Below are 27,651 nucleotides of genomic sequence, written 5' to 3' on the forward strand. Positions count from 1 at the left end.
TCAAGCCCCGCCCGCCCACCCGATATCAGATCTACAAGCGCGGTGCCGCGCTAGGAGCTTGTAGATCTGCTATTTTTGACGGCCAAAGCTTGGAACCACGCCCCTAAGCTGATAGGCCACGCCCTAAGCTCCAAGCCACTCCCCCGGGCCGACAGGCCACGCCCCCATTTTCAAGCCCCACCCACCCGATATCAGATCTATAAGCTCATAGAGTTATGAGCTACGAGCTTGTACATCTGCTGTTTTTGAGGCCCAGAGCTTTAAACCACGCCCCAAAGCCGACTGGCCACGCCCCCAGCTTCGAGCCACGCCCCCAAGCGGCCGGGGGGCGGGGTCAAGGGTTCAAGGGTCAAGGGTGAAGGGTCAATGCACCCACCATGTCACATTCTGGGAAAATGACTAAGTCCAGAGTCCACGCCCCCAGCTCGAAACCACGCCCCCAATCGGCTGAAGGGGCGGGGCCGGGGGCGGGGTCAAGGGGTCAAGGGTCAAGCGGGTCAAGGGTCAAGTGGGTCAATGCACCCACTATGGATCCAAGTCCAGAGGTGAAAACGGCCAAAGACGTGGCTTTAAACCACGCCCCCAGGTGACAGGCCACGCCCCCAGCTCAAAACCACGCCCCCAAGCGGCTGGGGGGACGGGGCCGGGGGGCGGGGTCAAGGGTCAAGGGTCAAGGGTCAATGCATCCACTATGGATCATATTCATATAAGTGACCACATTCTGTCACATTCTGGGAAAATGACTAAGTCCACAAGTCAAAACGGCCAAAGATGGGGTTTTGCCCAGCCCTCCACGGGGCCCCGGGGACCCCCCGGCCCCCACCCACCTGCCCAGCCAGATGCCAGCTAAGCCCTGTACCCGGCTCTCCAGCCGAACACGGGGACCCACTTTTAAGCCCCCCCCCGGAGTCAAGACCCAAGCCGGCGGCCGCTAGTTCGCCGGGGGGGTTGGGGCTTGTATAGCGGGTTTTCTCCAGGGACTCTGGGCACCACACACCGAAGTCAAGCCGTGGAGGTCTCCCTTATTGGGATTCGAAAGCTGAAAAGATGCCCTGTTGAAGACCCCCCCACGCCAAACCGGGGGCTTCATAGAGGATGCACAGTGACGCGCAGTTCCGTGTTCCGCAGCCCACACAAGCTTTATAAGTTGTAGCGCCCCCTAGTGGCTCTCTGAAATGTCTGTTTTTTGGGGGATTTTTTTTTTGTTATCAATTTTTTTTGTTTTCTGTCCATTTCAGGCAAAAACAAAAGCAAAAAAAATAAATAATAACATTGTAAAATGTTCAGGCCACGCCCCCTATTTCTCACACACACACACACACACACACACACACACACACACACACACACACACACACACACACACACACACACACACACTTTACACCCCCGCAACCAGTCGGGGGGTGGGGGTTGGGGCTTGTTTTCTAAAGTTGCTTCATAATGTTTAAACCGGTAGATCTCAAACATGTTCACGTTCACATGATGTCACAACACATTCCATCTCTTGCTCACCTTCCAGCTATTTTCCAGCTCTTGTATCCTTTGGCTGCCGGGAGCATCAGGAGTGAAGTACAACTTCTGAGGGTTCCCAACTTAAGGTCAGACTTGTAAATGGTCAAATCATAACCATAGCAAACAGTTTTAGACAGCGGTTGAGCAGGGGAGCCTTAAGACACAAAAGACAGAGACAAGAGGTTACATCATCAATTAAACTACCTGAACATCAAAGGGCTTGTTGGGGATGAGAGTCTATAGTCTGTAAATAAATCTATTAATATGTGTATTATTTGAGGCGATTTGTTCATGTTTCTTCTCTGTGGCCTGATGTCCTTGATCAGTTTGAGCCTGTATCTCTCTCATGTTGTCAACCATCTGTGGCCAGTGGTGGAAAAAAGTACTTGCATGTTTTACTTAAGTAAAAGTATCAATACTGCAATGTAAAAAATGTACTCTGTTACAAGTAAAAGTCCGGAATTCAAAATGTACTTGAGTAAAAGTACAAAAGTGTTGGTATCAAAATGTACTTAAAGTAGAAAGTACTCATTATGCAGAATGTCCTGTTTCACAAGGTTTCAAATGTATAAGAATCTTTTGAGAATAGCCGATCTACAAGCTCACAATGCGTTGCGATGCGACGCATTGTGAGCTTGTAGATCGGCTATTTTCAAATGGCCGAAATGTATATAGGGCTGAAGTGGTTAATGTATGTTTTGTAATAATAATCAAAATCTACAAAGTCATTAGTGATACTACAGGCCCTTCATATGAACTTACTTCACATATAGACTCAATTTCAAAGGCGTATGCTGGGCCCTTGGTCTTAACACAGTGAGTGAACATCCAAGCATTCTACACAAATCTAGGTGTACGCAAAGATGATTTTAAACTCACCATGATGTCAACAGATGAGGTGTTTAAAACATTGAGCGCACTACAACAACACAGGGCAACAGGCCTCCACAATATTCCCTCCAAATGTCTAAAAGACTGAGCCTCCATTGCTCCAATCATCACCCACATAATAAACCTCTCCATCAAACAGGGACGGGTCCCCCATGATTTCAAAATAGCAAGAGTAGTACCCCCCTGTACTAAAAAAGGAAGCAAATTAGACCCCGGCAACTACCGCCCTATTTCTATTCTTAGCCCCATCTCGAAAGTCATGGAAAAAATAGTTTATGAACAGGTTGAAAAGTATCTTGCGGGGAAAAATAAATAATTTACAAACTCCAATCTGGCTTCAGAAAATCCCACTCCACTGACTCATGCCTTCTCTATTTGAACGACCACATCAAACAAGAGGTGGACACGGGCAAATGGCAGCAAGAGTCATCAAAAAGGTCAACCAAAGAACACGTTTTTTTTGTATAGGATCTCCTCTCTAGTCAGTGAGAATACCTTGAGGATTCTTACAGAGACCCTCACCCAAGGTCATTTGGACTATGCATGCTCCTCATGGTACCACAACACCACTAAAGGCCTTAAAAACAAGGCTCCAGACATCCCAAAACAAACTAGTAAGGCTACTTCTTGGCCTTAAACATACAACTCATCTAACCCCTGCTCATTTTGCTATAGGGTCGGATGGCTCAGGGTTGAGGACGGCAACTTGCAATGGGCCTGGTCTACAAGATACACCACAACATTCTGATACCCATGTACCTGTAACCTAGCCCCCCCCCCTCCCCTCCTCTAACTGTTTACTGCACATATTTTGTTTTCTTTTCCTTACTTTTAAAATGTTCATATAATGTTCTACATAGTAGTGTATATCTGTCTGTTTTCTAATGTCTCCATGAATTGAGTACATGAGGATCTCAATTGAAACAAGCCGTTGCTGCTTTTATGGGCGATCCATTTTATCTGACCTTGTATTGTAAACTGTACTTCATGTGCTTTTTCTCTAAAACCTTCTAAATAAACTATTCAATCAATCAATCAATCAATCAATCAATCAATCAATCAATCAGCTACCATGCTGCCTGCTCCTTCCCAATGTTCCTTCTCCTTTAACCCATTAAGACCTGGAACGCATCTGTGTCACTTTAGATTTATTCGGCTATTCAAAAATAGCAGATATACAAGCTCATAGCACGGCACCGAGTGCTGCGCTATGATCTTGTAGATCTGCTATTTTTGAAAAATATAGAAAAAATATTTTAAGTAACAACAAACAACGATACAAACTAAATATGCAGTTAAAATTATCATGTTTTTATCCATTGTGTGAGTGTGTGTTACTACACTACATTTATAAACACACATATTGTGCTTTTGTCTCTTTCTAGGAACAACAAGTATTGACAGATATTTGGTCAAAATGTGTAAACAGCGTCTAAACAGGATGTGTGGCTGAAACGTACACACACACACACACACACACACACACACACACACACACACACACACACACACACACTCAGTGAGGTCATGTGAGGTCAGGAAATAAGGAATGTTTTGGGTGAGCTACTCCTTTAATACATTTGATTTGGCTCAGTGAGGTCATGCGAGGTCAGGAAATAAGAAATGTTTTGGGGGAACTACTCCTTTAATACATTTGATTTGACTCAGTGAGGTCATGCGAGGTCAGGAAATAAGAAATGTTTCGGGTGAAATACTCCTTTAATACATTTGATTTGAGCTTAAAAAAAGCATTCTTTTACACTTTGGCTATTCAAAAATAGCAGATTTGAGTTACAAATGTTCACTTTAAAAACGATATGTTCAAAGATTTGCACACATTTTCACGATTTCTCAAAAATAGCAGACCTAAAAGCTCATAGCGCGGCACTCGGTGCCGCGCTATGAGCTTGAAGTTCTGCTATTTTTGAATAGCCCAAAGAAATAAAATAAAAATGACAGTACAAATGGAACCAAATGGACCCTTACGGGTCCATTTGGTTCCATTTGTACACTCTCAGAGTTACACATCCACCATTAAGGGGCCATTTGGGAACCAAAACGGAGTGTTTCTAGTGAGCCGACATGCACGTTATCAGCACCCTGGACCAGAATGGAACAGAGCCTTCATTAGTATCATTGGTAACACCTGTGTGAAGGAAGTAAGAAGAAGGCCCACCTTTTTTCTAATATGGCTGCTGTGCATAGAGCCTGTTGAATCCTAACAGGAGTTTAAACAGACAGGACTCCACAGTGGGAGGACTGCTGTCTATATGTTAGAACTCTAAAAAAAAAGAAGAAGAAGAGACTCTATGCCTGCAGTCTTTTACACATTCCATTCCAGAGAGGCTTTTCCTTTGGTTCTGCAATACATATCTTTATTTAAATAAAACACTGGATGTCTACTTTTAAAAACACAAAGTAATGATCCACACACGCAGCCCTTCTTCCATTACAGTACAACTATATTAAACCATCATAACGTCACAGACTCTGGATTGGTTCTTCCCAAGGACTTGGTTCTACACCAAGGACTTGGTTCTATACCAAGGACTTGGTTCTACACCAAGGACCTCAATGGAAACAATACAGCAAGGACTTTATTGACAAAGTATTTTAAGTGTAATTTATGCTGTTTTAATAAAATATTCAATCTATCAAAAAAAAACACAAAAGCTCACCAGTGATGTTATTTCCAGTGGGAACCAGTAGATGGTGCTGTTGGGAGCCAGCATGGGCCTCAGACTGGGCCAGGCAGCTGAACACATTGACTGGACATTGATGGTGTTTTCAACGTGTGGTCCGGGGACCACTAGGGGTCCAAAATGACATGTAGGCTATTAGGCTGCGGACACCCATCTCACAAACATTTTGTGCCAGGGATTTTTCAAAAATAGCGGATCTACAAGCTCATAGCTCGGCACTCGGTGCCGCGCTATGAGCTTGTAGATATGCTATTTTTGAATAGCCAAAGTGTGTGTGTGTGTGTGTGTGTGTGTGTGTGTGTGTGTGTGTGTGTGTGTGTGTGTGTGTGTGTGTGTGTGTGTGTGTGTGTGTGTGTGTGTGTGTGTGTGTGTGTGTGTGTGTGTGTGTGTGTGTGTGTGTGTGTGTGTGTGTGTGTGTGTGTGTGTCTCAGAATCTGTGGCTTCTTCTTTTTTGGCTGGCTATTTGAAAATAGCAGATATACAAGCTCATAGCGCGGCACTCGGTGCCGCGCTATGAGCTTGTAGATCTGCTATTTTTTTGAATAGCCAAAGAAATGTGAAAATGACACACAGATGCGTTCCTGGTCTTAATGGGTTAAGTGTCTCAATATTATAAATGTTCACATTAAAACGCTTTATGAGTTCCAATCCCAGTTCTGCACAAATCTAATAACCCAGAGAACAAGATGACGTTGTGCGTCCAAACTCAGTGGCTCGGTGGCTTAAAGGGGAAATCCACCCATTTTCAATATTTAACTATGTCATTAATATAGCATAAAGGAGTTGTGTCGAAATAAGAAAAAAGTTCCCCCCTTTCTGTGTTGCCTTGAACTGGAGGATTGATTTTGGGTTTAACATTGCAAATTACAACATGATGACTCATCGTGTTGTAATTTGCCAAATATTGAAAATGGGTGGATTTCCCCTTTAAGACAATGGTTCCCAAACTGGGGGTCCCAATTTATTTTGGGGCGGGGGGCGGGGTCCCCACATGATTAGCTCAACATGGTTTTCTTACTCAACGGTAAACAAACCAACGTACAGTAAAGGTGTATGTAATTTCAGGACTTTTTAAGACCTTTAAAACACGCCTGCAAGTCAAGAGAGGAACTTGGACCAGACGACAGAAGTTCTCCAGCAAATAAACAAGGAAAGACATGGGAATCACATAAGAAAAGGTCTGGGTCCAGAGACTGATGACTAGACTGCTTCACCTTCACAGTAAAAAGTGCTGTTTTTGTTTTAACTTAATAGATGCTTCTATCCTGCAAGCTTGTAGTTTTTTTTTAATGCACCGTTTGCACTTTTCATATGATCTTGTAACTCTTAAGTTCCTGCCTATAGGATCAATAAAGTGTAATTTAATGTAATGTTAGATAATACAGGGAGGAGCCACATTAACTCCTCAGTGTGCTCTTCACATATCATATAGCAGCTTTTAACCTCTTAAACCCTAGAGGTGATGACAATTGTGTGTGTGTGTGTGTGTGTGTGTGTGTGTGTGTGTGTGTGTGTGTGTGTGTGTGTGTGTGTGTCTGTCTCTGTGTGTGTGTGTGTGTGTGTGTGTGTGTGTGTGTGTGTGTGTGTGTGTGTGTGTGTGTGTGTGTGTGTGTGTGTGTGTGTGTGTGTGTGTGTGTGTCTCTCTCTCTCTCTCTCTCTCTCTCTCTCTCTCTCTCTCTCTCTCTCTCTCGAGCGCATGTGTGAGCGTGAGCGGGTGGTGCGAAGTGAGTGGCTACGGAGTGAGTGAATCTTTTTTTTCTATCTTTACATGTGCTTTGCTGGTTTGTTTTATTAAGTGTTTTTTTCATTCATTGTTTAGTGTTTAAACCCCGCTGTAAGCAGCGGGGTTTTGTGACTGTTGTGCGCCGCGGCAGCGGCTGCTGTCGCCGGCGTCATGGAGTTCACAAACTTAACGAGGAAACATGGCGTTAAAATTTCGCCAAGTTTCCCATGTTCTGTGGAAGAAGTCAGCTTGGCTGTAGCAAAGGTGGTGGGAGCGGCGAGTGTTAAGTCTGCTGCCAGGATGAATGGTGGAGTGGTGATTTTTGTGGACGGTGTGGAGAAAGCTAATAATTTAGTTGTGAAAGGCGTGGTGATAAAGGACACGTTTGTGTCAGTAGCGCCTCTCACCACACCGGCCACAAAGGTCTCACTGTCAAATGTCCCTCCATTTATAAGAGATGAGTTTATTGTGAAGGAGTTGACTCGATATGGGAAAGTTGTGTCACCAATAAAAAAACTGCCTTCAGGCTGTAAATCGCCTGTGTTGAAGCACGTGGTGTCTCACAGGAGAACCTGTTTCATGATCTTGAAAGATAAGACTCGGGACATGAGAATAAATTTTAAAGCGAATGTAGAGGGGTTTGACTACACGCTTTTTGCCACAACTGAAAGCATGAAGTGCTTTGAGTGTGGGGCGGAGGGGCATTTATTTAGAACGTGTCCAGACGTACAGCCGTCCACTTCAGCTAGTCATGTTGGGACGAGTGGTGCAAAAAAAGGGGGCGGGGCTAATCCATGGGAGCAGCCTGCCGCTGAGGGAGAGACAGGGGAGGGGAGTGAGGATGGAGAGGATGTGGGACAGGAGGATAAGACTGAGGGGGGGGGGGATGAGAACGGACAGCAGCAGAATGGGGAGGGGGTGAATGATGGTGATTTTGTAGCGGTTGAGGTTACTGGTGGTATTGAGAGTGAGGTGGTTGTGAGCACTCAAGGTGGTAGCAACCCTAGCGACAGTCAGGTGGGGGAGGAGGAGAGTGGGGCAAGGAGTGAGGGTGGAATAGAAGGGAAGGTGGCAACAGACGTGGACATAGGTAACATTGAGAGTGAGGTTGTGAGCACTCAGGAAGGTAGCAGCCCTAGCGACAGTCAGGTGGGGGAGGAGGGGAGTGGGGCGGGGGGTGAGGCAGGAATAGAAGGGAAGGTGGCAACAGATGTTGACATGGGCGATGCAGAGGACAGTGTAAAGGTGGTGGGAGGAAAAAGGAAGGCAAAAAAAAACCTTGTATCCACCAAAACCAAAAAAAGTGACAGAGGATAGGAGTGATAGCCAGGCAGGAAAGGGAGTTTTTTTTTTCTCTGATGAAGATTCAGACAGTGACTCTGGGGGGTGGGAGAGTGAGGCACCAGGGGAGGAGCCAACTAACTACAGGTTGGCGGATATGAAGCAGTTTTTAAAGAAAACTAAAAATGTGAAGGGGGTTAAAGTAGCAAGTTTTTTCCCGCGGAAAAAATCATTCATTGCTTCAGCCAAGGCCAACATGAAAAAAACAGGCAGAGGGGCTTTCACAGACCAAGAAATGTATAGGGTCAAAAAGATTATACAGAAAGTGAACCGCGAAATGGAAAATAATGATGGAAAGGAAACAGTTTAATTTTTTTGTCTGTTTTTTTAGTTGGTCAATACTGTCAATATGGGTGGTTTCCTCTTTTTTACAAATGAGTGAATTCAGAATTGCCACATTGAACCTTAACGGGGCAAGGGATATGAAAAAAAGGGCAATGTTGTATGAGCTTGTAAAAATGAAAGGTATTGATGTGATGTTGGTACAGGAAATTCATACTGATGAAAGGAATGAAACAGATTGGAAGGCAGAATGGGAGGGGGAAGTTTGCTTGAGCTCTTTGAAATCAAATAGTGGGGGGGTTGCAATCCTGTTTTCAAGGAGTTTTGCACCCATCACATATGAGGTGCAGGTTAAAGTGGAAGGGAGACTTATGGTTGTTAAAGCAAAGTATGAAAAATACACAATAGTTCTGATTAATCTGTATGCACCTGTTGTTGGACAGGACAGGGTAAGAGCATTAAATACTTTGAATGAGTTTTTAATGACTTGTAATTCGGATGATTATCTGTACCTTGGTGGGGATTTTAATTGTACTCAAAACGATCAATATGATCGCAATCATATTGAACCTCACAAACAATCACAAAGAGTACTGAGCAACCTCATTGAGACACATGATTTAGTGGATTTATGGAGAGAATTACACGATACAAAGAGACAGTATACATGGGCTCATGTCAGGGAAAATGTCATCTCTTTAGCTAGGCTGGATAGGTTTTATTGCTTCAAACACCAGTTTGGTGTCATTAAGAGGTGTGAAATGCTGCCAGTGGGTTTTTCCGATCATTCTCTAGTGGTGGGAGATGTGCTTATCACAAATGTGAAACCAAGGAGTGCGTACTGGCATTTTAACTCCACTTTACTCCTTGATGAAAATTTTAAGGAGGTGTTCAGGTTTTTTTGGAAGGGTTTTAAGAGTGAAAAGCAAAGTTTTGAGTCACTGAGGCAGTGGTGGGACTGTGGGAAGGTTCAAATTAAGCAACTTTGTCAACAGCACACTCTTAATGTTACTAGGGACATCGCCAGATCAATGAGAGATCTAGAGGCTGAGTTAGTGGACCTGCAGAATGTGTGGGAGTCCACAGGAGATCGAGGACATTTTGAAGTCCTTAAGTCTAAGAAAAGCATGCTTGAAGACCTACTGGGCATAAAGGCGCAGGGGGCATTGGTGCGGTCTAGGTTCCAGGGCGCAAATCAGATGGATGCACCTTCCAGTTTCTTTTTTGGTCTAGAGAAAAAGAATGGACAGAGCAGACTCCTGCACACGTTACGTTCACCTGAAGGGCAGGAGATAACAGAGGCTGGAGAGATCCGGCGTGTGGCTGTGGATTTTTACTCTGAGTTATACAAGAGTGAATACAAAGACAATGAGCCGCTGTTTTCATCATTTTGTGATGGGGCTCCTCAGATTCCCGCTGAGGAGAATCGTGGTCAGGGGGGCCCTCTGACACTGGCTGAGCTGCATGCTGCTTTGCAAGGCATGGAGGGGGGAAAAGCCCCTGGCATCGACGGCCTGACCGTGGAGTTTTACAAAGTTTTCTGGGAGGAGTTGGAGGAGGACTTGTTGGAAGTTTTGAATGAAAGCTTCGGAGAAATGTGTTTGCCGCTAAGTTGCAGGAGAGCGGTCTTAACTCTGCTGCCCAAGAAAGGTGATCTGAAAGACATTAAAAACTGGCGTCCAGTGTCTCTCCCTCTCCTATGCACGGACTATAAGATTCTGTCCAAAGCTCTGGCTAATAGACTCAGGGAGGTGCTGGATCAGGTTATACACCTTGACCAAACCTACTGCGTGCCTGGTAGGTCAATTGTAGACAATGTGTCTCTGATTCGTGATGTTTTGGATGTCTCTGGTTCATTAGGTTTAGATGTTGGTCTCATTTCGTTAGACCAATTAAAAGCTTTTGACCGGGTGGAGCATCAATACCTCTGGAGAATTCTAGAGTTTTTTGGTCTACACCCAGGTCTTATAGCCATGATAAAGGTTTTGTACCAAGACATTGAGAGTGTGCTGAAGATAAATGGGGGACTGAGTGCCCCTTTTAGAGCAGAACGGGGGGTCCGGCAAGGGTGCTCACTGTCGGGGATGCTGTATGCTTTATCCATCGAACCACTGTTGCACAGATTACGGTCTGATCTTAATGGTCTGGTCTTGCCCGGGTTTAACACAGCACATGTCTTATCAGCATATGCGGACGATGTCGCAATCCTGGTCACCAAGCAGAAAGATGTTGATGAGTTAGGAAGAATTGTGAACGATTTTTGCTGTTTATCCAAGGCAAAGGTAAATTGGCAAAAGAGTGAGGCCTTAGCAGTAGGGAGGTGGACTGGGGGTCTCCCAAAGTTACCGGGAGGGTTAGCGTGGAAGCGGGGGGGGATCAAGTATTTGGGCATTTACATTGGTGATGAGGCAACTATGAATAAAAATTGGGAGAATGTAACGGAGAAGGTGCAAGGAAAATTAAATAAATGGAAATGGTTACTGCCAAAAATGTCTTTCAGGGGGAGAACGTTAGTCATCAACAATCTGGTGGCCTCCACATTGTGGCATCGTTTAGCGTGCATGGAGCCACCAAGTGGTTTAATCAAAAAAGTGCAAGCTTTAATGGTTGATTTTTTTTGGGACAGAATGCATTGGATACCCCAAGCTGTATTGTTCTTGCCTAAAGAAGAGGGAGGGCAAGGACTGATACATATTGAGAGTAGAGTCGCAACTTTTCGGTTGCAGTTCATACAGAAGTATCTAACAACTGGATATGAGTACCTCATCTGGAAGGACGTGGCGAGTACTATCCTGAGGAGGGTAGATGGACTGGGGATGGATTCTGCTTTGTTTTTAATGAACAGTAATGGTGTTGAGATGAGTGAATTATCGCCTTTTTACAGGGCTGTATTTAAGGCGTGGGCTTGGTTCAAATGGACGATGGGAGAGCCTGTTTCATCGCTTTACTGGTTTCTAGAAGAACCGCTTGTTGGGGGGGCTAGGCTGGACATTCAGGACAGTACGACACCTAGCCTCACCCACACTCTGTGCACCGCTGGAATGGTGACTTTGAGGAATTTAGTGGATGTAGCTGGGCCAAGGTTGAAAAATGTACACGGAATAGCTGAGCTGCTGGGGCTGAGGTCAGTCCGCTATGTGGAGTACATCTTGGGGCGATGGGCTGAGAGGCTGTCTGAGGAGGACTTTGAGCTCTTAAGGATTTATAGTGAGGGGGAGGAAACCCCTGATGAAGAGGACCCTTTCCCGGAGTTAGTACTTTATCCTGATCTAAGGAGCTGTTCAGGACCATTGCTAAATGAAAAAAAGATTCACAGTGTTGATTTGTACACGGTAAATGGTAAGGGTTTGTACATGTGCTGTGTTAAAGCCCTTAACAGGGAGAAACTAAATGGGAAGCATGATACAGTGTGGAGAAGGTATTTTGACATAACTGAGGAAAATAAACCGGGGTGGAGAGCTTTGTATAAACCCCCCTCAAAGAAACAGACTGGAGATTTGCAGTGGAGGATTCTCCATGGGGCGGTGGCAGTTAATGCCACTGTGTCAAAAATGAATTCAACTGTTCTAAATGAGTGTCCCTTTTGTGGTAGGGTGGAGACTATTTCTCATTGTTTTTTGGAGTGTGGGAGGGTTGATGCATTATTTGGTGTGTTGGAGAGTTTGTTTTCTTTTTTTGAAGAGGGATGGTCTAAAGTTGTGTTTATATTTGGTGCTGGGTACAGGAGGAACAATGCGGCTAAGTGGCAGTTGCTGAATTTCCTTTTAGGGGAAGCAAAATTGGCAATATATTTGACAAGAAGAAATAAGATAGAGAGGGAAGTGATGCAGGACCTAGTCAGTGTGTTTATCTCGTTGGTCGTTGGTTAAAAATCTATCTAAGGATAGATTTTAAGTTTTTCAACGAGATGGACAATTTGGACACTTTTGTGCAGCAGTGGTGTTATAATGATGTAATCTGTTCAGTTGAGGATGAGGGGTTATGCTTTGGATTAATCTTCAGGTAGAAGGGTTGTCCTTACAAACTGTGATTGTTGATTGAGGAGATGTTGAAAAAAAAAAAAAAAAAAAAAAAAGAAGAGTGAGAATCTGTTTAGCAACGTTTAAATAAAGGTTTTTTAAAAGTCTCTCTCTCTCTCTCTCTCTCTCTCTCTCTCTCTCTCTCTCTCTCTCTCTCTCTCTCTCTCTCTGTCTGTCTGTCTGTCTGTCTGTCTGTCTGTCTGTCTGTCTGTCTGTCTGTCTGTCTGTCTGTCTGTCTGTCTGTCTGTCTGTCTGTCTGTCTGCCTGCCTGCCTGCCTGCCTGCCTGCCTGCCTGCCTGCCTGCCTGCCTGCCTGTCTGTCTGTATGCTACTACATACACAATCTGTATATATTATTGATTATTTATGTGTTATTTTCTTTTTTCTTCTTATATCTCCTGCTCTATCTATCATCCTTCTTCCTATAATATTTGTGTGTGTGTGTGTGTGTGTGTGTGTGTGTGTGTGTGTGTGTGTGTGTGTGTGTGTGTGTGTGTGTGTGTGTGTGTGTGTGTGTGTGTGTGTGTGTCTCTCTCTCCCTGCCTGCCTGCCTGTCTGTCTAATAATTTGTGATTTTGTGGACATCATATTTACCTACCAATATTTTACTGGGTGTCTTTTTGGGGATTCAGATATAGATAAGAGTGTCTGCTAATGCCTGAAATTTGTGATTTTGTGGACATCATATTTACCTACCAATATTTTACTGGGTGTCTTTTTGGGGATTCAGATATAGATAAGAGTGTCTGCTAATGCCTGAAATTTGTGATTTTGTGGACATCATATTTACATACCAATATTTTACTTAGACATGTCGGAGGAGGAGGAGGAGGAGGAGAGGGGTGGTGGTGCTGCTGCACACAGTGCACAGACAGCTGATGGAGAGTTTGGTTTTGGCAGTAGAACTAGAGGTAAGCTTTTTATTTTTCTTACTGATATATTTTCACAACAGAAGCCAGCTTGCATTGTAGCATACAATAAGTCAATGAATGGAGTTGATATTGATGTGGACCCAAACATTGTGTATTACCTGGGAAGTCAAACAAGTGGACAAATACATTTGTATCCTATCTGTTGGTTCAATGCTAAAAAAAAACACATGGCAACTGTAAAAGTCTTCTCTGATTTTGTGCATATCTTTACCATAACTATCTGATATGTTACTATGATTTCAGATACTGAGTCAAGGAAGACACAGCCCAGATCCAGTTCTGCCGCACGTGTTGGCAGTACAGCTCGAGGTAAGGTTTCCCTGCACATGTGAGATGATATGAATGTATTTAGTAAATGGGGTCCATTTGTACACTCTTAGAGTTACAGACCTGTAAGGATCCATTTGGAACCCCCCCACACAAATACAAAAAAAGTATTGTAAAATATAATATGTATTTTATGGTTATTATGTATTTCTGTAATTTACAGGTAGACCACAGCCAGGAAAGGAGCGTTGTCGTGGCGACGAGCAGGATTCGCAGTCATCTGATGAAGAGCTGGGTCTTGGCAGTAGAGCGAGAGGTAAGCTTTTTCTTACTGATACATTTTCACAACAGAAGCCAGCTTGCATTGTAGGATACAATAAGTCAATTGAAAAATCCTTTACAAAGATAAAAACCCACATGACAACCCACCCACACCAATACAAAAAAAGTATTGTAAAATATAATATGTATTTTATAGTAATTATGTATTTCTATAATTTACAGGTAGACCACAGCCAGGAAAGGAGCGTTGTCGTGACGACGAGCAGCATTCACAGTCATCTGATGAAGAGCTGGGTCTTGGCAGTAGAGCGAGAGGTAAGCTTTTTCTTACTGATACATTTTCACAACAGAAGCCAGCTTGCATTGTAGCATACAATAAGTCAATTGAAAAATCCTTTACAAAGATAAAAACCCACATGACAACCCACCCACACCAATACAAAAAAGTATTGTAAAATGTAATATGTATTTTATGGTAATTTTGTATTTCTGTAATTTACAGGTAGACCACAGCCAGGAAAGAAGCGTCGTAGTGGCAAGGAGGTTTCTCTGCTGTTTTTTGACATGGATGACATGGAGTGGGTGCCAGAGGCCTTCCCATTCACAGCAGATCCCGGACCTCTCAATGCCGCTGCTGACCTGGAGTCAGACGATCCAGTGGACTTTCTCCAGCTGTATTTGACGGACGAGCTTCTGCAACTTATTGTCGATCAGACAAACCTGTATGCAGAGCAGGTCATTGCGAGTGTCATAAATAAGCCAAAGTCAAGAGTCCATGCATGGTCTGGTCATCCACTCAAAATTGATGAACTGAAAACCTTCATAGGGCTCCTCTTCCTGACCGGCCTGGTTCGGAAGAATTCCCTGAAACAGTACTGGTCCACAGATGACGTCTATGCAACTCACTATTTTGGCAGGATCATGCCCCGTAATAGGTTTCAGTTGATCCTTAGATTTCTCCACTTTACAGACAACAGTGTGGCTGATGTGAAGCGTAGAGAAGCTGACAAAATGTACAAGGTACGTCCTGTTTTGGACTACCTAGTGACCAAATTCAGGGACTTGTATCAGCCAGATTCCTCCATCTCAATAGATGAGGGGACCTTGCTATGGAGAGGCAGACTTTCCTTCAAGGTGTATAACCCCCAAAAGCCTATAAGGTATGGCATAAAATCGTACATAATGTGTGATTCAGCTACAGGGTACTGCCATAATTTGAAGCCATATTGTGGGAAATCTGAAAGTCTACAAAAAACAGTACTCTCTCTTCTTGGTACCCTTTCAGGTCATGGTTACACTTTATTTATGGATAATTTCTATAATTCTGTGAAATTATGCAATAAACTCCTCAACAGGAAGACTCACATCTGTGGTACACTCAGGAGGAGCAGGGGTGAACCACCGGCCATAAACTTGGCTTCCAATGCTTCCCTGGGGTTTGGGGAGAGAATTGTCTTGCACAATACAAGGGTGATGGTTACGGCGTGGCGAGACACGAATGTGGTCAGGATGGTCACAAGCTGCCATGAGGACCAGATGCAGAGTGTACCAGCGTGGCGTCGGGTGAAGAAAGGAAAGAGCATTCGAGTGGAAAAACCGAAGCCCGTCTGTGTGATCCAGTACAACCACTCCATGAATGGAGTGGACAAACTGGATCAAAATATTTCCTACTATCCCTTTGCCAGGAAGACCATGAAGTGGACAAACAAGTTTGTCTTCTACTTGCTCCAGATCTGCTGCTTCAATGCCTTCGTACAGTACAAGAACAAGAATCCACAGGGCGGGTGGCTAACCATGGAGAAGTTCATGGACAGGCTCGTCAAGGGATGGACCAGGCCTGTACGGGATCCAACAGCACCACGCATTGACCCCGGACCCCCACAAAGGCTGTCTGCTCTGGGACATGTCCTTGTCTATCATGCGCCCACCGCCAGAAAGGATCATCCATCTAAGCGCTGCAAGGTCTGTTATAACAAAACAACGAGCAAAAGAACGGAGACAGTATACCAGTGTGCTAAATGTCTTGTCCCTTTATGCCCAAAATGTTACCCATACTACGCTCACAATGAGTAGAACTTGTGAGCAATGTGAACATTTTTGTGTTTGTTATTACATTTTTTTTGTTATTTACTACTTACGACACACTCAGAGTCTCAGAGTTCTAGACCTGTAAGGGTCCATTTGGTCCTATTTGTACACTCTCAGAGTTCCAGACCTGTAAGGGTCCATTTGGTCCTATTTGTATACACTCTCAGAGTTCCAGACCTGTAAGGGTCCATTTGGTTCTATTTGTACACTCTCAGAGTTCCAGACCTGTAAGGGTCCATTTGGTTCTATTTGTATACACTCTCAGAGTTCCAGACCTGTAAGGGTCCATTTGGTTCTATTTGTACACTCTCAGAGTTCCAGACCTGTAAGGGTCCATTTGGTTCTATTTGTATACACTCTCAGAGTTCCAGACCTGTAAGGGTCCATTTGGTTCTATTTGTACACTCTCAGAGTTCCAGACCTGTAAGGGTCCATTTGGTTCTATTTGTACACTCTCAGAGTTCCAGACCTGTAAGGGTCCATTTGGACCTATTTGTATACACTCTCAGTTACAGACCTCTAAGGGTCCATTTGGTTCCATGTGTGTATATAATCTCAGAGTTGTGAACTGTTTTATTTTATTGTTTTATGTTATTACTCATTTATCACTTTTTTTTTGTTACTACACTCTCAGAGCTCCAGATCTGTAAGGGTCCATTCGGTCCCTATTTGTATACACTCACAGAGTCTCAGAGTTCCAGACCTGTAAGGGTCCATTTGGTCCCTATTTGTATACACTCTCAGAGTTCCAGACCTCTAAGGGTCCATTTGGTCCTATTTGTATACACTCTCAGAGTTACAGACCTCTAAGGGTCCATTTGGTTCCATGTGTATATAATCTCAGAGTTGTGAACTGTTTTATTTTATTGTTTTATGTTATTACTCATTTATTACTTTGAACACTTGGAAGTAAAATTTTGTTTTTTATTTAATCTTTTTGTCATTTGTTTGAACATGACTACTGGATACATGTCTGCATCACTGGAGCCAAAAATAAAATGAAGATTGACACAAAAATGCCTTTTACTCATATTTCTATTCTCAGGGCTGTTTTTGATGAAATAGTTTTATTCAACTGCCTATACATAAAAAACGGAACATGCTAGCAACTCACTTTCTTTTCCTGTGCAAAGAAAAGACTCTCATCTTTCTTTTGATATATGGTACGTCATTTTAGTCATAGCACAAAACATTCTGTGGGTCTTTGAAAGTAGATTTCTGCCTGAAAGTTGTTTCCTTCAGAAAAAGGCCTTTATCTCAGGTTTCTATTTTCAGAGGGCTGTGTTTTACATGGGGAAATTGTTTTATTCAACTGCCTATAAATAAAGAACGGAACATGCTAGCAACTCACTTAAAAATGTAAAAATGCTCATACATGTTGGCACTGGGAGCACGCTGCCAGAAAACACTGTGGCACTGAATGAGTTAAGGACCCCCAAAATTTGTATTTGGCCACAGATCCCCATCTCAACATACGTTGTACCAGGGACCCCCATAAGCACAGATCAGGGTTAGAAATTATCGCTTGCAAAAAAAAAAAAAGGAAAAAACAGTTTGCACAAATCTCCAAGATTTTTCTAAAATAACAGATATAAGTTCATAGTGCGGCACGAAGTGACACACTATGAACTTGTAGATCTGCTATTTTTAAATCGCCAAAGTAATGTAAAAATGACACAGATGCTTACCCGGCTTTAATGTGTTGAGGAGTCTGGGCCACGTTCACTGACTAGTTCTCTCTGGACTGACATTCTGGGAAGATTGTAAAAGACAAATAATGCAAAACAAGAGGCTGAAATACTGTTCTATCTCAGCTCTCATAGACAGTCTGTCTATCTGGAGAAGACAATGTTTCATATCCTTCACTATTACATGTTTTTATCAACATGAACTTATTATTTATGCATAAACATGAATTAACATTATTCCTTACTTCTGCTCTGACAACAGTTAATACTGTATTGACTTACTAGAAAGACACTTTACAAGACCCTACTGGAGAGAATTAACTCATTTATCAACACCAAAAAGAAACATTTCTCAACACAAAAGGTAGACTAACATATTAACCCTTTAAGAACGGGAACGCATCTGTGTCATTTTAAGATTTATTTGGCTATTCAAAAATAGCAGATCTACAAGCTCATAGCGCGGCACCGAGTGCCGCGCTATGAGCTTGTAGATCTGCAATTTTTTGAAAATTTGTGAAAATCTTTGAAAAATATATACATTTTTAAAGCGAACATTTTAAACTGTTACAACTTCTGGGGGGTCCCTGGAACAAAATATTTTGAGATGGGGGTCCACGGCCAAATATCATTTTTGAGAACCACTGATATTATAACAACATATGTTTTTTTCTTATGTTGCTTTTTGTTTTTTTCAAAGCAACTGTGGTTACAAATGTTACCTTTAAAATGTATATTCAAAGACCCATCATTTCCCCCCAAAAAATGCAGATCTACAAGCTCATAATGAGCTTGTAGGTCTGCTATTTTTGAATAGCCCGAAGAAATGTAAAAAATGACACAGATGCGTTCCCGGTCCTGATGGATTAAACACACAACCGGAGCTTTAAACACTAAAGGCAGAAACACAAATACTATAAAAGTGTGTGTGTGTGTGTGTGTGTGTGTGTGTGTGTGTGTGTGTGTGTGTGTGTGTGTGTGTGTGTGTGTGTGTGTGTGTGTGTGTGTGTGTGTGTGTGTGTGTGTGTGAGCAGCAGTAATGGCTGCCATCAATCTGACTGCTTAGACCTTTAGAATAGATTCAACTACACACAATAAACTAAAACACAATCACCACATTTCTGGTAAAACCCTCAAGACAAGCTTTGTTTTACATCACAGAACTTATTTTGAACATGTTTTATGTTCTAATACTTTATTTACCTGAACAAACAGGGACAAACTGATGTTGTTCTTTCTCTCTTCCTTGAAGAAAGATGTCACATGACCTCATAAAACCACCTGATTTGCCCCCTTGTGGCGACATGTGGGATAGGGGTCTTTTCCTAAAATGTAAGTTCCTGCTCATTCCAAGACACACAAAGAAACATGCATAATAAAACACACATGTGACATTTGTGTTTTATGTCACATGTCACATGTTTCTAAAAAATAAGCCACCCCCTCTGTTCTAGACTCACATCTCCAGTTGCTAAAAGACAGCTTGATGGACGCTCCATTATAGCAGTGGTTCTCAATCTGTTCAGGGTGAGACCCCCCAAAAGAATCATCTTTGTACTGGGGACCCCCCAAAAGAATCATCTTTGTACTGGGGACCCCCCCAAAAGAATCATCTTTGTACTGGACCCCCCCCCCCCTCCCAAAATAATCCTATTTGTACTGGGGACCCCCAAAATAATCATCTTTGTACTGGACCCCCCCCCCCAAATACTAATATTTGTACTGGGGACCCCCCAAAATAATCCTCATTGTACTGGGGACCCCCCAAAATACTAATATTTGTACTGGGGACCCCTCAAAATAATCATCTTTGTACTGGGGACCACCCAAAAATATCCTATATAATACTGGGGACCCCCCAAAATAATCATATTTGAACTGGGGACCGCCCAAAATAATCCTCTTTGAACTGGGGACCCCCCACCCTGATAAGCTCTTGGAATTGTAGGAATTGAGGCATTACATTTAGTTTAACTCGGTTCCATAGTGAAAATTTCAAAATTGTTGCCTGTAATATTTGACAATTTGGACAATGTTTAACCATTTTTGGTAGTATCGTTTGTTGATAAATGTTTACACAGTAATGGTTTTATATCAAACCAAACACCTCAAGGAGAATGGAGATACAACAGTCCTTAACACAGAGCTATGCTTATTGTGGTGACACATTTTACCTAAAAACAGCATCAAAAAGTAATGGATTCTGGACACTTGAACTCTAGCATCCCTATTCTGAGGGGAACATTAGCCCGAAAATAGCAGATCTACAAGCTCACAACGGCTCGCAGCGTTGTGAGCTTGTAGATCTGTTATTTTCAGTAAGAAATAAAAATTGGGGGAATTTAAGAGGTTAACTGTCTGAAAATGCACTTTAACATGAATGCAACACAACACACAATGATAGTGTTGTATAAATGTATGAAATATAGTGGAGGTTCTCTCTCTCAGTTTCGGTCTTTCGACCTTCCTCAGAGTCATGATGACTGTGAGGAAACGTCCGTCTACTTGTTACCTGCACCGTATTAAATAAAAGGCCTAAACTGTCCGTGTTGCTCCAGCGTTCTTCTCTTCTGCTATTATTATCCTACACTTGTGACGCACCGGACTGGCCGCTTAAGGCTGAGGCGCAACGGTAGAATCCCTTTGTTTGGAAAAATAATAACCTTTGTTCCAATGGATCCAACGTAGTTATTATACATGACCAATGAGCTGTGGCCATGTTGTCATGACAACACTATGAATATCAATACACAGGAACAATGACAGACTGTCAAGAATATATTTATTAAACTATTCATACTTCTACACATGATCATAAAATAACATGTGAAGAATGAGAATAAAATCACATTCATATTCAATGAAAACACAATAATGGAATGAGTGAGGAAACAATGATGTAATAATGAATCAATGAATAAACAATGATTGATTTGAGTTCATTAACACATTTAGTAGATGTTTGAATCCAGAGTGATTGTCCATGCAAGTCCATGCACTCTGAAAATAACCGATCTACAAGCTCACAACGCGTCACAGGCTCGTTGTGAGCTTGTAGATCGGCTATTTTTGGCACCAGCCAAGTATAAGTCAGGCATTACGATGCCATCATGGCCCTCAAAAATACATTTTAGTTGAGTAAAATCTTATATTTAGTCGACTAAAACTAGACTAAAACTAAAACATTTCAGAATGATTAAAATATGACTATAATTTGCTGTCAAAATGAACACTGCTCACAATGTGTCGCTTTATGATGTATTTCTTAGCTATTAGATTTGCTATTTTCATCCAAGAGATCTGGTGTAGAGGGGGAAAAAGCAGGGGACCAATTACAGAACCCTGGGAGACCCCAGTCAATAAAGTATAATAGGGGTTCAACTGGTTAAAGTATAAAGGTTTATATATACAAGAAACAATATTATTACTGTCATAATTACATGATCAAATATACAGTTTTCCTCTGTATATTGTGTAAAAAAAATAAAAAACTAGAAAAAGTGCTCCTCGGAGCACAACTCTCCGCCAGAAGACTTGTGTTGGTTCGAAGGTCGCTATCCCTCTTGTATATGTAAGTGTCCTATCCATCCTGTCTGGGTAAGTGTCCTCTTCCGTTCATTCTGTGTAAGTGTCCTATCCCTCCTGTCCTATCCGTCCTGTCTATGTAAGTGTCATATCCCTCCTGTCTATATAAGTGTCCTATCTGTCCTATCTGTCCAATAAGACAGATAGGAACAATTGGACCGCGACTACTTGACTACTTCCGGTTCGAAGGTCTGGGAGTGAGCTAGTGGCCGGATTTTCGGTATTGGAATCTGGCTTATCACAGTGACACATGTATTTATAGGTCGCTATCCCTCTTGTATATGTAAGTGTCCTATCCAACCTGTCTGGGTAAGTGTCCTCTTCCGTTCTGTCTATGTGAGTGTCCTATCCCTCCTGTCTGTATAAGTGTCCTATGTCATATCCCTCCTGTCTATATAAATGTCCTATCTGTCCTATCTGCCAATTATTTATCAGCCATGCAGCCATTTCATGGTTCCCGTCTTACCTCACTCTGACAGTGGCGGAGACACTGTCAGAGTGATGCCATGTATATATAGGCCCGGTGGCGTCACTAGCCAATCAGATCACAGTATTTCACGTGTCACGTGAGGCTTGACCAATCGGTGTGTCATGTTTAGAAAGTGAAAACGCAGTGATAACAATACTCTCCTGGCGGAGAGTAATAAAAGATTACATAAAATATGAGTTTGTATCATAAGAGACACAATATGACACTGATATTTACATCATCATCATCATCATCATCAGTGTTGATGGACAGTATTTATGATACATATTTATAAATGTATGGAGTGGAGGTTTGTTCACTTCTATCTAATCTAATCTAAGATCTAAAGCTCCCTGTGGTGATGACTAATTTTATACCATAGAGTTTGACATTAATATGGATTTGACCAGGGACCCCCATTTGAACATATTTGTGCCAGGGACCCCCATTTGAACATATTTGTGCCACGGACCCCCATTTGAACACATTTGTGCCACGGACCCCCATTTGAACACATTTGTGCCAGGGACCCCCATTTGAACACATTCGTGCCAGGGACCCCCATTTGAACATATTTGTGCCAGGGACCCCCATTTGAACACGTTTGTGCCAGGGACCCCCATTTGAACACATTTGTGCAAGGGACCCTCATTTGAACACATTTGTGCCATGCAATGTGTCGCAATGTGACGCGTTGTGAGCTTGTAGATCGGCTATTTTAGGATTTTATAATTTGTAACATTTTTAACACAAATCTGGTCTTAAGGGGGTCAGGGGTCAAAGGTCAAATACATTGGGGGTTGTTGACGTGACAATGTCAGAGAAACACTGAATCTATAGGAGCTTTAATATGTGACTGTCACTGTGCTGCTTAATACATCATCATGATGATGTCACCGTGATGTCATGATGAGTCACTCATGCCCAAATATGGAGTCCATGACGTCAGACTCAGCTAGTCTCAACCTGCACTCACTCAAACATGTTGAGTAACCATGGTGACCTGATGTCATCCTCACATAGAGACTCTATCTCTGCTCACACAGACACACTGAGGAGGAGGAGAAGGAGGACCAGACACTGAACCCAGCATAGAGAGGTTCAGAGAATGTGTTCTGGAAGGTGTACAGGTGTGTCAGTGAGTCAGAGGACCCTTTATAGAAGGACAGAGTCCCAGCAGGCCAGTCCAGATACACTGCTACTCTGTTGGAGCCAGATGTACTGACTGGGAGGACAGTGTCCTTACTATTCTGTCTGACAGTGTAACTGTTACCATGACGACCATCGTTACAGTACAGACTCCAGGACTTGTCATTGTATCCAAGGCAACAGTCATAACCACCTCCTTTCCTGCTGATCCCTCTGTAAGTCACTGATATAGAAACCCTTCCACTCCACTCTACCTCCCAGTAACAGCATCCAGTCAGACCCTCTGTACACAGAACCTGACCCACTCCATCAAACCTGTCAGGATGTTCAGGATATGATTGATCCTGTCCCCATGTCACCTTTCTGTTGTTCTCAGACAGAGAGAGGAGTCTGTATGCTGTGTTTGTGTCCAGTGTGAGACAATGGAAATCTGATGAGAAAAACAACACAGTTAACATTAAATACATCATTCACTGACTGTCTGACTGACTGACTGACTGACTGACTGACTGACTCTCTCACTCACTCACTCACTCACTCACACACACACACACACACACACACACACACACACACACACACACACACACACACACACACACACACACACACACACACACACACACACACACACACACACACACACACACACACACAGATCAAAGATATGAGATCAAGCTCGTAGAGCTTGTAGATCAGGTATTTCTTTTAAATGTTGCTGATCTACAAACTCACAACCTGTTTGTTTGTTTGTTTTCACTCAAAATAATTAAAATGTATCGTCTCTGTCTGCTGGAAACCGTGTATGTCCAAAACATATATTTTTTTAAAGGGATAGTTCACCCCAAAAATGACTTATTTTCTATGGATTACACCCCCCATGAAGCCTTGAATTCATGAAGATGTTTTTGTGTTTGTCTCATTCCTAAGACAATAATTTAATGACCGGTGGAAAGATGCTAATGTCTCCGGTAGGAGACTCAAAGTTGACACTTTGAGTATCCTACCGGAGACACCGCCGGTCATCAGATTATTGGGCCGGATGCATAAAGGGATTTGCGACCATATTTTGTACGTACCGGCATTTAGGACAAGTCGTACATATCCACGTGATGCATAAAGATTTTTTGGTCTGTGTTTTGTGCGTCAGGTGCGCACGTTCTCAGGTCAGCCCCGAGGCTGGCGTACCAGCTGAAATGTGCGTATGTCTTTAGAATGCTTTATTCTTCATGTCAAAATCAATTACAACAGTGGCAAACCTCAAATAAAATATATATGTGCCCAACATTTGTCAACACATATATATAAAACATTAAAAATAAATGTCAAACGATATATTGCTTGTAGCCTATGCATAATATAGAGTACATGATGTAGATTCCACCGTTTTTTATTTATTTTCTAGGCTATATGAGTCGCAGCTGAATTATTAGGTGTGTGTTTGCCAGCGGGCCATCTCAGCCAAAGTGTCACGTAATAATGAAAATAGGCTATGATGCCTTAATGAAACTGCGGAGGGACTGACTGCATCAGTGTCCGTGTCGCGGTATTAATTTGTAAAGCCTACTGCAGGCTACTGTATATTGATCACATGAACGCCACACACAACAGCCTAATAAATATTACCATCTGATGAGGAAAAATAAAGTGGATGAAAGCTGTGTCCAGAACCATTCCCCATTCCGACGTAGGACAGTGATATCCAAAATGAATTAATTTAATCAATAAGCTCTGGTCCATAATCGGATAGAAGCGTTCCACTTGTATGCCCTGGATTTATTTTCAACATCATATTTAAGGTGCGCAATGTTCATTAGAAAATGCTTATAATATCCTTTCCACGTTTTATTAGCCTTTTATTTGGTAATGGGGTTAAACCTTGTAAACTTCTTTATTCTCATTACACATGAGCGCATTTATTACGTGATCCGCTTCCAGACAGAACAGTAAGTTGTCAAGGCGATGCGACACCGCATATGTTATCTTAGACGAGAGACGGCAGAGTTGAACTTCAGCGTTGCCAGATGTTGTGAGAGAAATAAGAAACCAGGTCTAGGAAAACAAGCCCAAAAGAAGCAACTGGCACTTAGGCCATTATAAGCACTTTAATTAAACCGTTGTGAGCTTGTAGATCTGCTATTTATTTTTAAAATCGTGTAATAAAATTTGGAAGATTTGGAAGATTTTTTTAAACATTCTAACAACACAAATCTGCCTCCAGCTCGCACAAAACATTTTCAGATGGGGCTTATAGGGATAAATTAGCATACATATTAACTTGGGGGTCCATGACATGAAAATATTTGAGAACCACCGGTTAAAACAATTAAACAATTGTGAAGCAAGCCCAAATAACTAACTACACTTTAGAAACAAGCAAAAAAAACGCATCCCACAGCTCCCAATATTTACAAGCAACTTTACAGAAAAATAAGTCCAAAATCGCTTATAATAAGCGGACATGGCAACACTGTTTGGCACGGTTCAGCACGGTGACGTTGAAGTTGGATGCTGTTGGATGCAGCCTTCCAGAGAGTAATCATCACACCTGGTCATACGCACTGGTCATACGCACGTCTCTGTCATATACGACACCCCTTTTGAATCGCACGTCCGTTAGTGAGTACCAGAAATACGACCTCTTTTACGAACTTCATTTACACCATATTTACGACCCTCATTATGAATCGGGGCCATTGTCTTAGGAATGAGACAAAAACTAAACAAATCTCCATGAATTAAAGTCTCCATGGGGGGTGTAATCCATAGAAGAAAAAAAACATTTTGGGGGTGAAGTATCCCTTTAATATCATTTTAAAAACATTTTAAAATAGTGAAAATAGCCGATCTACAAGCTCACAACGTGTCAGAGATACAAGGTTTCTGCCCGACGACAACACAGTAAAATGTGAGTCAGAATGTCTTAAAGCCTCCAGGTGAGAAGTGACTTTCTGTGAGAAAATGTTTACATTAAATTTATGTGAAATGACATCAATGTGGAAAAGTACTCAAATGTTTTACACATTGGGTGCCAACCATGGAGTACAACCATGGAGTGCCAAAACCGTATATATACGTTTTTTGAAGAAAAAAAAAAAAAGTTGAAAAAAAAAAATATATATATATATTTTTTTTTTTTCAATTTTTTTTTTTTTTTCCTTCACAGCACCAGGAGATATCATTTTCCGAAGATTTAGACTCCAATCCACTTCCTGGTTAACTTATGACTTCAAAAGCCTGTATCCTGGCACTCAGTAACCTCGGTCCCAGCCTCACTCATCTGCGAAAAGAAGAGCCTGGTCACGACCTAAAGCAGCGAGTGTCTAGGAAGTCCTGAGTGGACAGATTTCCGTTTCCCCCGGAAACGATATTTTTTGACCAATCACAACACTCGTTTCATTCACGGAGAATGTTAACAGATTTGTAAAGCATCAACGTCATTTCCTTGGGCGGTACTTCCGCCAAATGCAACCATTTCCGGTTGTCAACTTCCTAGACAACCAACATCGCAGGTCTTGCCCAGGGTGGGCACTCAGTGTACTCTGTTTTAAAAAAGACCTGGCACCCCATATGTTAACCCATTAAGACCTGGAGCTGTGTCATTTTTAGATTTGAGCTAAAAAGCATTATTTTACACTTTTGGCTATTCAAAAATAGCAGATATACAAGCTCAGAGTGCCGCGCTATGAGCTTGTAGATCTGCTATTTTTGAAAAATTGTGAAAATGTGTGCAAATCTTTGAATATATATATTTCTAAAGCAAACATTTTAAACTAAAATCTTTGCTTCTGGGGGTCCCTGGAACAAAATATTTTGATGAGGTTTCGCGGCCAAATACATATAATTTTGGGGGTCCTTGACATGAAAAAGATTGAGCACCACTGATATAGAAACCCTAGGTTACAACTGTAACCCAGGTTTTATTAGTAATGTAAGATTGGTACTTACTATGGGATATCATCGCCCTCTAGCGATGCCACAGAGCAAACACACCGATCTCCCGAGAATTCAATCCTCACAGATGATTGGAGAAGGGTCAGTGTGACGTAAAAAAACGGCGACCGGTGTGAGTATAAATACTCTTACGTCATACGAGCTCAACCTCGGAAAACTTCTACTCTGCATGCTTGATTGCACACAGAGGGGGTTTTAACGTAAGAACCATTCTTACATTAATAATAAAACCTGGGTTACAGTTGTAACCTAGGGTTATTATAGCGTAAGTTCCAGAATGGTACTTACTATGGGACACATACACGTCCCCCGGGGGAGCCCATAGTTACACCAACCCCACCCAAGGCCACAGGTCAAATCCCCGACCTGACCTTGGCCTACAGGCAACCCATGACCCCACAGGATCATCTTCTTGACAGACTTTAAGTCCTGTCCCTAGCCACCAGTCCAGACAAACCCCAGTCTGACCGATATGTGGCAGGGAAACCAAGGCCTCCTCCTCCCCGGACCCTGTCTATCAGGTCCCGAGAGGGCAAGAAAGGCCAGCCAGACCAACACAGAGAGAACAAGCCCCCAGGCCTGTCTCACAACCTGTATGTCTGGAACCAGCCACTGCGTAAAAATGGTGAAAAATGCACGCCCTTAGGTACTGCATTTTCAACCTACCTCGGCGCAGACGCTACACCCAAGACCGTGTGCGCCATCACTGATGCCGCCACGTCCAAGCTGTAGAAAGACACAAATGTCAATGGTGACGACCAGTCG

General features: G+C 42.6%; 1 protein-coding gene across 8 annotated transcripts in view; it reads right to left on the reverse strand.

Moving 5' to 3' along the window:
* Nucleotides 1-22,751: 22,751 nt before the first annotated feature.
* LOC311062090 (NACHT, LRR and PYD domains-containing protein 12-like) overlaps nt 22,752-27,651 on the reverse strand; it is a gene marked incomplete at its 3' end in the record, with an annotated part of 437,600 nt that continues 432,700 nt past the window's right edge. For all 8 annotated transcript variants that reach the window (XM_084080884.1, XM_084080889.1, XM_084080886.1 and 5 more), the window contains one exon: nt 22,752-23,362. In XM_084080884.1, coding sequence (XP_083937010.1) covers nt 22,812-23,362 — 551 coding nt within the window. The remainder of the gene's footprint in view (nt 23,363-27,651) is intronic.

This window comes from Gymnoscopelus microlampas, assembly GCF_963454915.1.
Source record: "Gymnoscopelus microlampas genome assembly, chromosome: 15".
Classification (NCBI taxonomy): domain Eukaryota; kingdom Metazoa; phylum Chordata; class Actinopteri; order Myctophiformes; family Myctophidae; genus Gymnoscopelus; species Gymnoscopelus microlampas.